Source organism: Bufo gargarizans, chromosome 2 (assembly GCF_014858855.1).
Source record: "Bufo gargarizans isolate SCDJY-AF-19 chromosome 2, ASM1485885v1, whole genome shotgun sequence".
Lineage (NCBI taxonomy): Eukaryota > Metazoa > Chordata > Amphibia > Anura > Bufonidae > Bufo > Bufo gargarizans.
The window spans coordinates 12,342,288-12,355,959 of NC_058081.1; the positions used below are offsets into that span (position 1 = coordinate 12,342,288).

A 13,672-nucleotide genomic window follows, 5' to 3' on the forward strand; every position below is an offset into this window, starting at 1 on the left:
GCCAAATCAAATTTGCCCATCACTAATGAAGACTGAACCAACAGAAAATGTATTTGCAGAAAAATCTCTGGAATATCTGATGTCCATCATGGACTCTCTTACTATTAGATGAAGTGAAACTACTGTTATCCAAGTTTCCTATCCACAACCCTGTGCCTCTTCCATCCCTCTGTATTTTCCACCAGGCACTTTCACCAGAGATTTATGATTGTGTATAGTGATGAGCGGCAGGGGCAATATTCGAATTTGCGATATTTCTTGAATATTTTGTAGACTATTCATCATATATTAGCAAATTTAAGAATTTGTGAATATTGTCTTGATTGCGAAAATCGGCAATGTAATATGCGCGTAATGTGCGCAATACAGACGTGGGTCACTATAGCTACATTTTTCAAGCTACTAGAAGTTTCCTGAGACTGGAGAAAATGGTCGGCACGGCAGAACATTGCAATAGCTTTATATTCAGATAGAGTGCTCCAATATGTTCGCGATTGCAAAATCGACACTAATGATGCAAATATTTTGGCGCAATACGTGCAACTTCCCATTTTAACAGGTCTGACTACATATTAGTAGTGATGAGCGGCAGGAGTCATATTCAAATTCGTGATATTTCGCAAACATTTTGTAGAATATTCGTCATATATTCGCAAATTCGTATATCCGTTATATTCTACATTCTTTTTTTTTTATGTGAATATCAGCAAGGTAATGATCGCGTTATATGTGAATACTATGCGCTCAGTACAGACGTGTGTCAAAAACGAATATATAGCACTATAGAATATAGTGCTATATATTCGTTTTTATGAATATTTGCAATTTTTTCCATCTGAACACAGGATTCCTCCCTGCTTCTTGCTTGTGGGCCAATGAGTCATTTGCCCACACGCAACTTAAGCAGGGAGGAATCATGATTTCAGATGGAAAAAAAAGGATGAATATTCTAAAATCCGAATATATAGCACTATATTGAATATAGTGCCATATATTAGTTTTTTTAGAATATTAGTCATTTTTTTTTCCCATCTGAAGTGAACACATGATTCCTACCTGCTTCTTGCTTGTGGGCAAATGACGTCATTAGCCCACAAGCAAAAAGCAGGGAGGAATCCTGAGTTCAGATGGAAAAAAATTACAAATATTTAATATAACGAAAATATAGCACTATATTCTAAATATTTGCGATATTCGCAATTAAAATTTGTTATCCGAATATTCAAGCTCAACTCTACATATTAGTGATTGGTGCACTAAGTATTGTTGTGAACTTGTGACATCACAGTCTGTAGCATGTATGTAGGGACAGCAGAACCTATCAGCTCCACTATATCAGGATATACCCTACACTGACTATCTCCCACTGACTATCTGTATTATATATATTAACTAACTATCTAATGTAATGACACAGTAAAGCACAGAGCACAGCAATTTCACTGCTCTCTCTCTTAGAACTGCAAAATACTGCATAAAATGGCTGCTGGGGAGGTTCTTATATAGTAAGGGGGAGGCAACTTTCCTATTGGTTGCTAGAGATGTTGCTAAGCTCAGACAAAGACATTGCAGCCTTCTCATTGGCCTACAAGCAAGAAGGGAGGTTACTGATGGAAAAAATATCTAGAATATTCAAAATTACGAATATATATCACTATATTCTAAGTATTCTCGAATTGTCGAAGTGCCGATATTCTCGATTAATATTCGCAATTCGAATATTCGCGCCCAACACTAATTGTGTACATGCAGATCTACAGTAATAGAGCAGGATACAGAATTATCCTTAGGCTTCTTTCACACGGGCGAGTTCACCCGCTCTGAATCCGGACCCATTCATTTCTATGGGGCTCTGCACATGAGCGGTGATTTTCACTCATCACTTGTGCGTTGTGTAAAAAAAGCAGCAAACTCCATTTTGTGCGTTTTTCACGCCCATAGAAGTGAATGGGGCTGCGCGAAAATCGCAAGCATCTGCAAGCAAGTGCGGATGCGGTGCAATTTTAACGCACTGTTGCTAGGAGACGATCGGGATAGGGACCCGATCATTATTATTTTCCCTAATAATAGCATTCTGAATACAGAATACAAAGTAAAATAGGACTGGAGGGGTTAAAAAAAATATAAATAATTTAACCTTAATCCACTTGTTCGCACAGCCCACATCTATTCTGTCTTTATCTCTGAGGAAAAGGACCTTTGATGACGTCACTACGCTCATCACATGGTCCATCACATGATCCATCACCATGGTAAAAGATCATGTGATGGACCATGTGATTAGCGTAGTGACGTCATCAAAGGTCCTTTTCCTCACAGATGAAGACAGAAGAGAAGCTGGGCTGCACAAACAAGTGGATTAAGGTGAGTTAAATTATTTTTTATTTTTTTAACCCCTCCAGCCCTATTTTACTTAGCATTCTGTATTAGGAATGCTATTGTTTTCCCTTATAACCATGTTAAAGGGGAAAATAATACAATCTACACAACCTTGAACCCAAACCTGAACTTCTGTGAAGAAGTTGGGGTCTGTGTACCACATTCAGTTTTTTATCACGCGCGTGCAAAACGCATTGCACCCACGCAATAAAAACTGAACAACGGAACGCAATCGCAGTCAAAACTGACTGCAATTGGGTAGCTACTCGTGCGGGTTTGACGCAACGCATCCGGACCTTATCCGGACACGCTTGTGTGAAAGAGGCCTTAGGGTTATAATATGGCCATATGCAAAAACCTTTAGGGCTCTAATATGTGACCTCCTGCCACAAATAATAGGCCTGTCCATCACTGCCATATTTAACCTCTATTGCCTAATACGAAAATTACAAAGGAGACAGACCTCTGAGACAACGTGTTTGAAGGCCAGAAGACACTTTGCTCAATAGCTTTCTAAAAGCTTGCTTAATATCTCTGTTACTCAGACTGTATATAACAGGGTTCAGAATTGGAGTGATAACAGTGTAGAACAAGGAGAGAATTTTCTTTACACCCTCCGTATTTGGGAATGAATACATAGTAATAATTGTCCCGTAATATATAGACACTACAGCTAGGTGAGAGCTGCAGGTGGAAAAGGTCTTCTGCCTCCCGGTCACAGACGGAATCTTCAGTATAGTGAAGATAATGTACACATATGAAACAATGATCACAGTAAATGGGCACAAGACAATAGGTATAGCCAGGATCATACTTTCTATTTTAACTAAAGAAGAATCTGAGCAGGAAAGTTCAAGTACGGGATCCAAATCACAGAAGAAATGGTCAATGACATTGGGTCCACAGAACTGATATTGACTCATTGTTACAGAAAACATCAAAATCATGCAAAAAATCATCAACCAGATTACCAAAATGGCTTTTAGACAGAATAAATTGTCAATTACTGTGGTGTAATGTAGAGGGTTGCAGATTGCCTGATACCGGTCATAGGACATCACGGTCAGGAGAAGGCATTCGAATGCCTCTGTGGCTATAAACAGGTAAAATTGTATTAAGCAGCCGATAAAAGACACAGACGTTCCTTCATAGAGCAAAATGTGGAGCATGTTAGGTATTATGATGGTGGTAAGGAGGATATCTGAGAAGGATAGCTGTGTGAGGAAGAAGTACATGGGAGAATGGAGAGATCGGCTGTAGGACACCGCTAGAATGATGAGGAGGTTTCCACATACTGTCACAAAGAAGATGGACAGAAGCAGAAGAGAAAAGAAAATCTTAAAATTCAGTATATTCTGAAATCCCAAGAGAAATATTTCTGTCACCAAACTAAAATTATTAGATTGCATATTCATAGTCCTGAAGTACAGCACAGTCCAGGGTCTTGTTTCTAGTTAGTCATCTTAATTCTGATTCCATAGATTTTTGCCACCAATAAATCTAATGAACTGGAACCTTTTTTCTTCTTGGTACCTGAGAAATCTGTGTCAAAATGAAAATATGAATCAGTTGATCTTTAACTTTTACTTTAGACTGAATATTTTTTTGTTTTTGTTTATTTGTACTTGCATTATATATATTTTTTATGTTTCCGTTGATGTACCTGTATGTGGTCTTGTTGAACCATGTTGAAGAAGGCTAGCTTGCCTTTTATTATTATTTATATATTTTTTGGGGAGTGCAAAAAAAATTAAAACAGAGCAGTTCTACCATTTTTTTGTGTGTTTTTTGTTGCTGACCTTTATAATTAAAGCATAGCGCATGGAAAGAAGACATTTTGTTTTGCATCACAACTTTTTTTTTTGAATAATTTTAGAGGATGTGCTCTGATACCAGTACCATTTTGAGATATGTATACCTTATTAACTATTTTCTATTACTTTTTTTCTGTTTTTTTGTGGCGATAGGGTATGTATTTTATAGTGAACAATATTTAAACGATAAAAAAATATATATAAACTGATTTCTAAAACATTGAAGCCAGCTTGACAGCTGTAGATACACCAGAAAAGTTTGCTGAAAAAAATCAAACCAAATGGAAACCTTATAAACGTTATTAATATTATGAGTTCATGAAATCTGTCTGGTTGATGCCGAATTAATCTCAACTGTATCAACAATGGTAAATAAAATACAAATTATAATAAAAAAATACTATATATACAGTATATATATATATATATATATATATATATATACAGTACAGACCAAAAGTTTGGACACACCTTCTCATTCAAAGAGTTTTCTTTATTTTCATGACTATGAAAATTGTCCATTCACACTGAAGGCATCAAAACTATGAATTGACACATGTGGAATTATATACATAACAAAAAAGTGTGAAACAACTGAAAATATGTCATATTCTAGGTTCTTCAAAGTAGCCACCTTTTGCTTTGATTACTGCTTTGCACACTCTTGGCATTCTCTTGATGAGCTTCAAGAGGTAGTCACCTGAAATGGTCTTCCAACAGTCTTGAAGGAGTTCCTAGAGATGCTTAGCACTTGTTGGCCCTTTTGCCTTCACTCTGCGGTCCAGCTCCCCCCAAACCATCTCGATTGGGTTCAGGTCCAGTGACTGTGGAGGCCAGGTCATCTGGCGCAGCACCCCATCACTCTCCTTCATGGTCAAATAGCCCTTACACAGCCTGGAGGTGTGTTTGGGGTCATTGTCTTGTTGAAAAATAAATGATGGGCCAACTAAACGCAAACCAGATGGAATAGCATGCCGCTGCAAGATGCTGTGGTAGCCATGCTGGTTCAGTATGCCTTCAATTTTGAATAAATCCCCAACAGTTTCACCAGCAAAGCACCCCCACACCATCACACCTCCTCCTCCATGCTTCACGGTGAGAACCAGGCATGTAGCATCCATCCATTCACCTTTTCTGCGTCGCACAAAGACACAGTGGTTGGAACCAAAGATCTCAAATTTGGACTCATCAGACCAAAGCACAGATTTCCACTGGTCTAATGTCCATTCCTTGTGTTCTTTAGCCCAAACAAGTCTCTTGTGCTTGTTGCCTGTCCTTAGCAGTGGTTTCCTAGCAGATATTCTACCATGAAGGCCTGATTCACACAGTCTCCTCTTAACAGTTGTTCTAGAGATGTGTCTGCTGCTAGAACTCTGTGTGGCATTGACCTGGTCTCTAATCTGAGCTGCTGTTAACCTGCGATTTCTGAGGCTGGTGACTCGGATGAACTCATCCTCCGCAGCAGAGGTGACTATTGGTCTTCCTTTCCTGGGACTGTCCGCATTTTATGCCAGTTTCTTTGTAGTGCTTGATGGTTTTTGTGACTGCACTTGGGGACACTTTCAAAGTTTTCCCAATTTTTCAGACTGACTGACCCTCATTTCTTTAAAGTAATGATGGCCACTCGTTTTTCTTTACTTGGCTACTTTTTTCTTGCCATAATACAAATTCTAAGGGCTGTTTCACACGAGCGGATGCCGTGCGTGACATCAGCTCCGTGAATGACAGCCAAGATCCGATGCAGACTGCAGAAGCACGGAGCATTAACATGATTGATAATGCTCCGTGCCGCTCTGTGATCTCTTTACTACGAAATCACAGTGATCACTTTATCTCACTGTGATTTCGTAGTAAAGAGGTCACAGAGAGGCACGGAGCATTATCAATCATGTTAATGCTCCGTGCCTCTGCAGTCTGCATCGGGTCTTGGCTGTCATTCACGGAGCAGATGTCACGCACGGCATCCGCTCGTGTGAAACAGCCCTAACAGTCTATTCAGTAGGACTATCAGCTGTGTATCCACCTGACTTCTCCACAACGCAACTGATGGTCCCAAACCCATTTATAAGGCAAGAAATCCCACTTATTAATCCTGACAGGGCACACCTGTGAAGTGAAAACCATTTCAGGTGACTACCTCTTGAAGCTCATCAAGAGAATGCCAAGAGTGTGCAAAGCACTAATCAAAGCAAAAGGTGGCTACTTTGAAGAACCTGGAATATGACATATTTTCAGTTGTTTCACACTTTTTTGTTATGTATATAATTCCACATATGTCAATTCATAGTTTTGATGCCTTTAGTGTGAATCTACAATTTTCATAGTCATGAAAATAAAGAAAACTCTTTGAATGAGAAGGTGTGTGCAAACTTTTGGTCTGTACTGTATATATAAATCCAAAGAATGAGGCAGCACTCCAGCTTCAGGTGAAAAGATGATGACCTAATTTATTTCCCAGGCAATGTTTCGGCCCACTCAATGAGGCCTTTGTCAAGCAAATATCAATTGCATGACAAAGGCCTCATTGAGTGGGCCGAAACGTTGCCTGGGAAATAAATTGGGTCATTACCTTTTCACCTGAAGCTGGAGTGCTGCCTCGTTCTTTGAATTTATTATACATTGGAAGAGACGCCTGTCTTCCCTGAGGATTTGCACCCCGTTCACACCATCTAACTGTGCTGCTGCTTCATTTGTGTTTGTGTGTAAATATATATATATATATATATATATACACACACACAGTATATCATCAGCTGATCAGCAGGGGTGCTGAAGGTTGAAATCTCAGTATTCAGTATTGATGAGGGATAAATAATGTTAAAAAGCTTGGTAAAGAACATAACTGTGTGTCCAGACCACTATTGACTTGTCATATCTGGATATACAGTCACATCAAGTGGGTTTTACAGGCACAAGAGTACAGCCTGCACCATCTATAGCAAGTGTCAGCTGTGACTATAGCTGACACCTTTCTGCAACTGCCGGGATCAGAGCTAGCTTCGATTTCGGCAGCTTATCCCTCTATATGCTATGTTCAGATGGAATCATGAGATCTAAGTGGTTGATAGAGAGAGGAACTACTACTATTTAGCATCAGAACCATTTATGCCATTTACACTTCACAGTGAAACCTTTGAAAAAATATAAATTTACCATTGACAGCATAGCAATATTCTGCCACGTCGCCTACAGTATTAGAATGAGGTACCACTTAGAACAGAAACCGAGTTCGGGAAAAGGTTTTTACAAGTAGAAATTAATTTTTGAAGTTATTACCCGAAGTCTCGAGAAAATTTGCGATTTGGCTCGTCTGAGCCAAATTTGGCTCGTCTGAGTCACAACATTCTACTACTGTACGGATCACTTGCTCCGTACAGTATTCAAACAAAGTTTTATGCAAATCGACTTCGGATGTTTCATCTGAAGTCAATTTGCTCACCCCTAGTTGGGTACCACAGTCAGTATGTCGGGAACCATAGTCAGAGGTAGACTAAGGTCAGTGTAGGCAGAGTTTGTGCAATGCGATAAACAAGCCAAAGTCAAAATGGAGATCAGACAGATGTCAGGTTGGGCAGTTAATTCTGTATAGTTCGGGTTCGTACCGAATTTTGGGGTGTCCGTGACACGGACCCGAACCCGGACATTTTCGTAAAAGTCCGGGTTCGGGTTCGGTGTTCGTCGCTTTCTTGGCGCTTTTGTGACGCTTTCTTGGCGCTTTTTGAAAGGCTGCAAAGCAGCCAATCAACAAGCGTCATACTACTTGCCCCAAGAGGCCATCACAGCCATGCCTACTATTGACATGGCTGTGATTGGCCAGAGCACCATGTGACCCAGCCTCTATTTAAGCTGGAGTCAAATAGCGCCGCCCGTCACTCTGCTCTGATTAGCGTAGGGAGAGGTTGCGGCTGCGACAGTAGGGCGAGATTAGGCAGATTAACTCCTCCAAAGGACTTGATTAACTGATCGATCTGCAGCTGTGGATCATTGAGCTGCTGATCCTCAATTGCTCACTGTTTTTAGGCTGCCCAGACCGTTTGTCAGTCACATTTTTCTGGGGTGATCGGCGGCCATTTTGTGTCTTGTGGTGCGCCAGCACAAGCTGCGACCAAGTGCATTTAACCTTCAATGGTGTGGTTGTTTTTTGGCTAAAGCCTACATCAGGGTGAAGCTGTCACACCAAGTGCATTTTACCAGCAATAGTCTGTTTATTTTTTGGCCATATACTACATCAGGGGCAAGCTGCGCCCGTCACCAAGTGCATTTAACCCTCAATGGTGCGTTTGTTTTTTGGCTAAAGCCTACATCAGGGTGAAGCTGTCACACCAAGTGCATTTAACCAGCAATAGTCTGTTTATTTTTTGGCCATATACTACATCAGGGGCAAGCTGCGCCCGTCACCAAGTGCATTTAACCCTCAGTAGTGTGGTTGGTCAAGCTGTCACACCAAGTGCATTTAACCAGCAATAGTCTGTTCATTTTTTGGCCATATACTACATCAGGGGCAAGCTGCGCCCGTCACCAAGTGCATTTAACCAGCAATAGTGTGGTTATTTTTTGGCCATATCCCAGTCTAATTCTGTCACTAAATCCATACCGGTCACCCAGCACCTAAATACTAGGCCTCAAATTTATATCCCGCTAAATCTCTCGTTACCGCTGTCCTGTTGTGGCTGGGAAAGTTATTTAGTGTCCGTCAAAGCACATTTTTTGTTCTGGGTTGAAATACAATTCCCAATTTAGCAATTTAAAAATTTAGTGGTTTCTGCTGTATCAGAGCTATTTGAAATCTATCCCTAAAAGGGTATATAATATTCAAGGTGCACATAGGGTCATTCATAATAACTTTACACACCCGCTACTGTGCATTTCCAAGTCTAATTCTGTCACTAAATCCATACCTGTCACCCAGCGCCTAAATACTAGGCCTCAAATTTATATCCCGCTAAATCTCTCGTTACCGCTGTCCTGTTGTGGCTGGGAAAGTTATTTAGTGTCCGTCAAAGCACATTTTTTGTTCTGGGTTGAAATACAATTCCCAATTTAGCAATTTCATAATTTAGTGGTTCCTGCTATATCAGAGCTATTTGAAATCTATCCCTAAAAGGGTATATAATATTCAAGGTGCACATAGGGTCATTCAGAATAACTTCACACACACGCTACTGTGCATTTCCAAGTCCAATTCTGTTAGTAAATCCATACCGGTCACCCAGCGCCTAAATACTAGGCCTCAAATTTATATTCAGCTAAATCTGTGGTTATTGCTGTAGCTGGTCAAGTTATATTGTGTCCGTCAAAGCGCAGTTTTTGTTCTGGGTTAAAATACAATTCCCAACCAAGCAATTTCCTAAATTAGTGTTTTCTGCTGTATCAGGCCTACTTTAAATCTATCCCTAAAAGGGTATATTAGATTCAAGGTGCTGATAGGGTCATTCTCAATAACTTCACACACACTACTGTGCAATTCCAAGTCTAATTCTGTCCGTAAACGTATACCTGTCAACACGCCACAGCTAACTGCACCACCACCTGATACGCAACGTGTTAGCAGGAGGCAACATTTCACTAACATGGTGGAACAGTACATGTGCACACCCCTCCACGTACTGACTGATGGTTCGGCCCCATTCAACTTCTGGGTCTCTAAATTGTCCACGTGGCCAGAGCTAGCCTTTTATGCCTTAGAGGTGCTGGCCTGCCCGGCGGCCAGCGTTTTGTCTGAACGTGTATTCTGCACGGCAGGGGGCGTCATTACAGACAAACGCAGCCGCCTGTCTACAGCCAATGTGGACAAGCTGACGTTCATAAAAATGAACCAGGCATGGATCCCACAGGATCTGTCCGTCCCTTGTCCAGATTAGACATTAACTACCTCCCCTTAACCATATATTATTGGACTCCAGGGCACTTCCTCATTCAATCCTATTTTTATTTTCATTTTACCATTATATTGCGAGGCTACCCAAAGTTGAATGAACCTCTCCTCTGCCTGTGTGCCGGGGCCTAAATATATGCCAATGGACTGTTCCAATGTTGGGTGACGTGAAGCCTGATTCTCTGCTATGACATGCAGACTAATTCTCTGCTGACATGAAGCCAGATTGTCTGTTACGGGACCTCTCTCCTCTGCCTGGGTGCTGGGCCTAAATTTATGACAATGGACTGTTGCAGTGGTGGGTGACGTGAAGCCTCATTCTCTGCTATGACATGCAGACTGATTCTCTGCTGACATGAAGACAGATTGTCTGTTACGGGACCTCTCTCCTCTGCCTGTGTGCTGGGCCTAAATATATGCCAATGGACTGTTGCAGTGGTGGCTGACGTGAAGCCTCATTCTCTGCTATGACATGCAGACTGATTCTCTGCTGACATGAAGCCAGATTGTCTGTTACGGGACCTCTCTCCTCTGCCTGGGTGCTGGGCCTAAATATCTGACAATGGACTGTTGCAGTGGTGGCTGACGTGAAGCCTCATTCTCTGCTATGACATGCAGACTGATTCTCTGCTGACATGAAGCCAGATTGTCTGTTACGGGACCTCTCTCCTCTGCCTGGGTGCTGGGCCTAAATATATGCCAATGGACTGTTGCAGTGGTGGCTGACGTGAAGCCTGATTCTCTGCTATGACATGCAGACTAATTCTCTGCTGACATGAAGCCAGATTCTCTGTTACGGGACCTCTCTCCTCTGCCTGGGTTCCGGGGCCTAAATATCTGAGAATGGACTGTTCCAGTGGTGGGTGACGGGAAGCCAGATTCTCTGCTATGGGACCTCTCTCCAATTGATTTTGGTTAATTTTTATTTATTTAATTTTTATTTTAATTCATTTCCCTATCCACATTTGTTTGCAGGGGATTTACCTACATGTTGCTGCCTTTTGCAGCCCTCTAGCCCTTTCCTGGGCTGTTTTACAGCCTTTTTAGTGCCGAAAAGTTCGGGTCCCCATTGACTTCAATGGGGTTCGGGTTCGGGACGAAGTTCGGATCGGGTTCGGATCCCGAACCCGAACATTTCCGGGAAGTTCGGCCGAACTTCTCGAACCCGAACATCCAGGTGTTCGCTCAACTCTACCCATGAGCCTTTAGCTACGCCCCTGAAGATGTATAAAGTGTATAAAGATTTTTAGATTCTGTGGATGGTGTAAACAAAAAAAAAAATGGGTGGGTCAGCCACCCAGTGATAGCTTGTAATACCGGCTGTAGGATTAATATATTTGATACTCAATGCCACTACTGATAATCAAATGTATTAATCCTAATACAGACTGTATTACAAACTTTCCCTGAGGACGCTGCGTACCCCCATCTAGAAGGCTGCCCAAGTCAGGAGGTACAGCCAACTACTGCAAGCGCTGCCACCGCAAGAGGGATACAGCATGCATTGTCGGCACGCCAGCGCAAGAGGAGATCCAGCAAGCCACTGTATGTATGTCTAAGCGTTCAACCAGGATACGCGACCACAACAGCACGGAATCATTTCTAACTACACGCATGGCACCTTCACCTACCTCCAATACAGAACACACAGCCACGCTACTCCCCGCAACAACTACAGTGGAAATAGCAGCCCTGGAACAGCAAGGTAATCGTGAGGACATGGCAGCAGCCGCAGTGTCACAGTATAATCATTGCCGACCACAGCACCACCCTAAATCTAGGATGGGATTTACTGCTTTCTTCTGTTAGCAGACTAGTAACTGGTTTTAGGCCTCATGCAAATGAACAAATATTTCCGTGTCCATTCGTTTTCTTTTTTTCGCGGACAGTATACGGAACCATTCATTTCAATGGGTCCGCAAAAAAAACTGAAGTTACTCTATGTGCAGGGCATGTGATCGTTGGGGCCTGGAGACTGCAGGAGCTGCCAGGTTTGCTTCAGACCCCGATCAGCCCTGCAGTAAGGCTGTATAGTGCAGTATTATGCTGTACAGCAGGGCTGGCCAACCTGCGGCTCTCCAGCTGTTGTAAAACTACAATTCCCACGATGCCCTACTGTAGGCTGATAGTTGTAGGCAGTCTAGGCATGCTGGGATTTGTAGTTTTGCAACAGCTGGAGAGCCGCAGGTTGGCCAGCCATGCTGTACAGCCTCTCTGGTGGGTGTATTTCCCCTATAACTGGGGCTACTATGTCAGCCCCAGTTACAGGATAAAGCAATAGTAAAAACAAAAAAGTGATGTTAAATGTCCCTCACAGGTCTTGGATGACCTTATGGGAGACAAATAAGTGTAAATAAAAAATATTAAAAAGAGTTTTATAAAAAAAAAATGTAAAAGCAACAATGTCACAATTAAGTAATTTAAAAATTGCTAAAAATAGAAAAAATAGACATATTTGGTATTATTGCATCCATAATGACTGGCTTTATAAAAATTTCACATGATCTACCCCATCAGAAAAATAAATAAATAAACAATCAATCTAAAACAGCTATTTTTTAGTCACCTCACCTCCCAAAAACCAAAACAAAACTTAATTTCAAGAGATCCAAAAGTTGTATGTACCCCAAAATGGTACCAATACAAACGTCACCCCATCCCGCAAAAAACAAGCCGTTAAACAAGACCTCAGCCAGAATTTTTTTTTTCCAAAAATGCTTTTGTTGTGTAAAACTAAAAAAAAAAAAAAAACATACATATTTGGTATTGCCACATCCGTAACAATTGGCTCTATAAAAATATCCCCATAAGGCAAATGCCATAAAAAAAAAAATTAAATGTCAAAACCGTTTTTTTTGTCCCCTCGCCTCCCATAAAACATAATATCAAACAACCTTTTGTACCTAAAAATCGTATTGATAAAAAGTACAATCTGTCCTACAAAAGACAAGCCCTCAGACATCTATGTTGGCAAAAAATAAAAAAAATTATGGTTTTAGTATATGGTGATACAAAATATAATAGATTTTTAATAAAAAGGTAGTAAAACATGAAAAAACTATATAAATTTAGCATCACCATAATCATCTCAACATGAAGAATAAAGTTATCATATCATATATACCAAATGGTGACCCTCATAAAATATAAAAATAAAAGACACTGACAATTTCTATTTTTGCCCACCGCATCTCCCCAAAAAAGGAAAAAAGTGATCAAAAAGACAAATAGATCTTAAAACGGTGCCAATAAAAACTACAGCTTGTCCTGCAAAACATAAGCCCCCACAGTGCAAAGTCAGCAAAAAAATAAAAAGTTTTGGCCCATAACAATCATTTCAGCAAATTCCATGATAGAAAGTCCAGATGCCCCTTCCCTTCTGAGCCCTGGCATATCCCTAAACAGCAGTTCACAGCCACAATTGGGGTGTTACTGTATTCCAAAGAAAGTAGGTAGAAAATGTTGAGGTTATATTCTCCTGTTATCCCTTGTGAAAAAGAAAGTTTGGACCTAAGGCAACATTGTCTTGTAATAAAAAATGCACTGGCCTCTTTGGTAGCTGTATGCATAGGCCTACAGTACACTTTCTCCTATAGTGTTCAAG

General features: G+C 41.0%; 1 protein-coding gene across 1 annotated transcript; it reads right to left on the reverse strand.

Annotated features, from left to right (window-relative positions):
• Positions 1-2,825: 2,825 nt before the first annotated feature.
• Positions 2,826-3,788, reverse strand: LOC122925442 (olfactory receptor 11L1-like). Its single transcript, XM_044276802.1, has one exon. The coding sequence runs from the start codon at positions 3,786-3,788 to the stop codon at positions 2,826-2,828; it is 963 nt and encodes a 320-aa protein (XP_044132737.1).
• Positions 3,789-13,672: the final 9,884 nt, after the last annotated feature.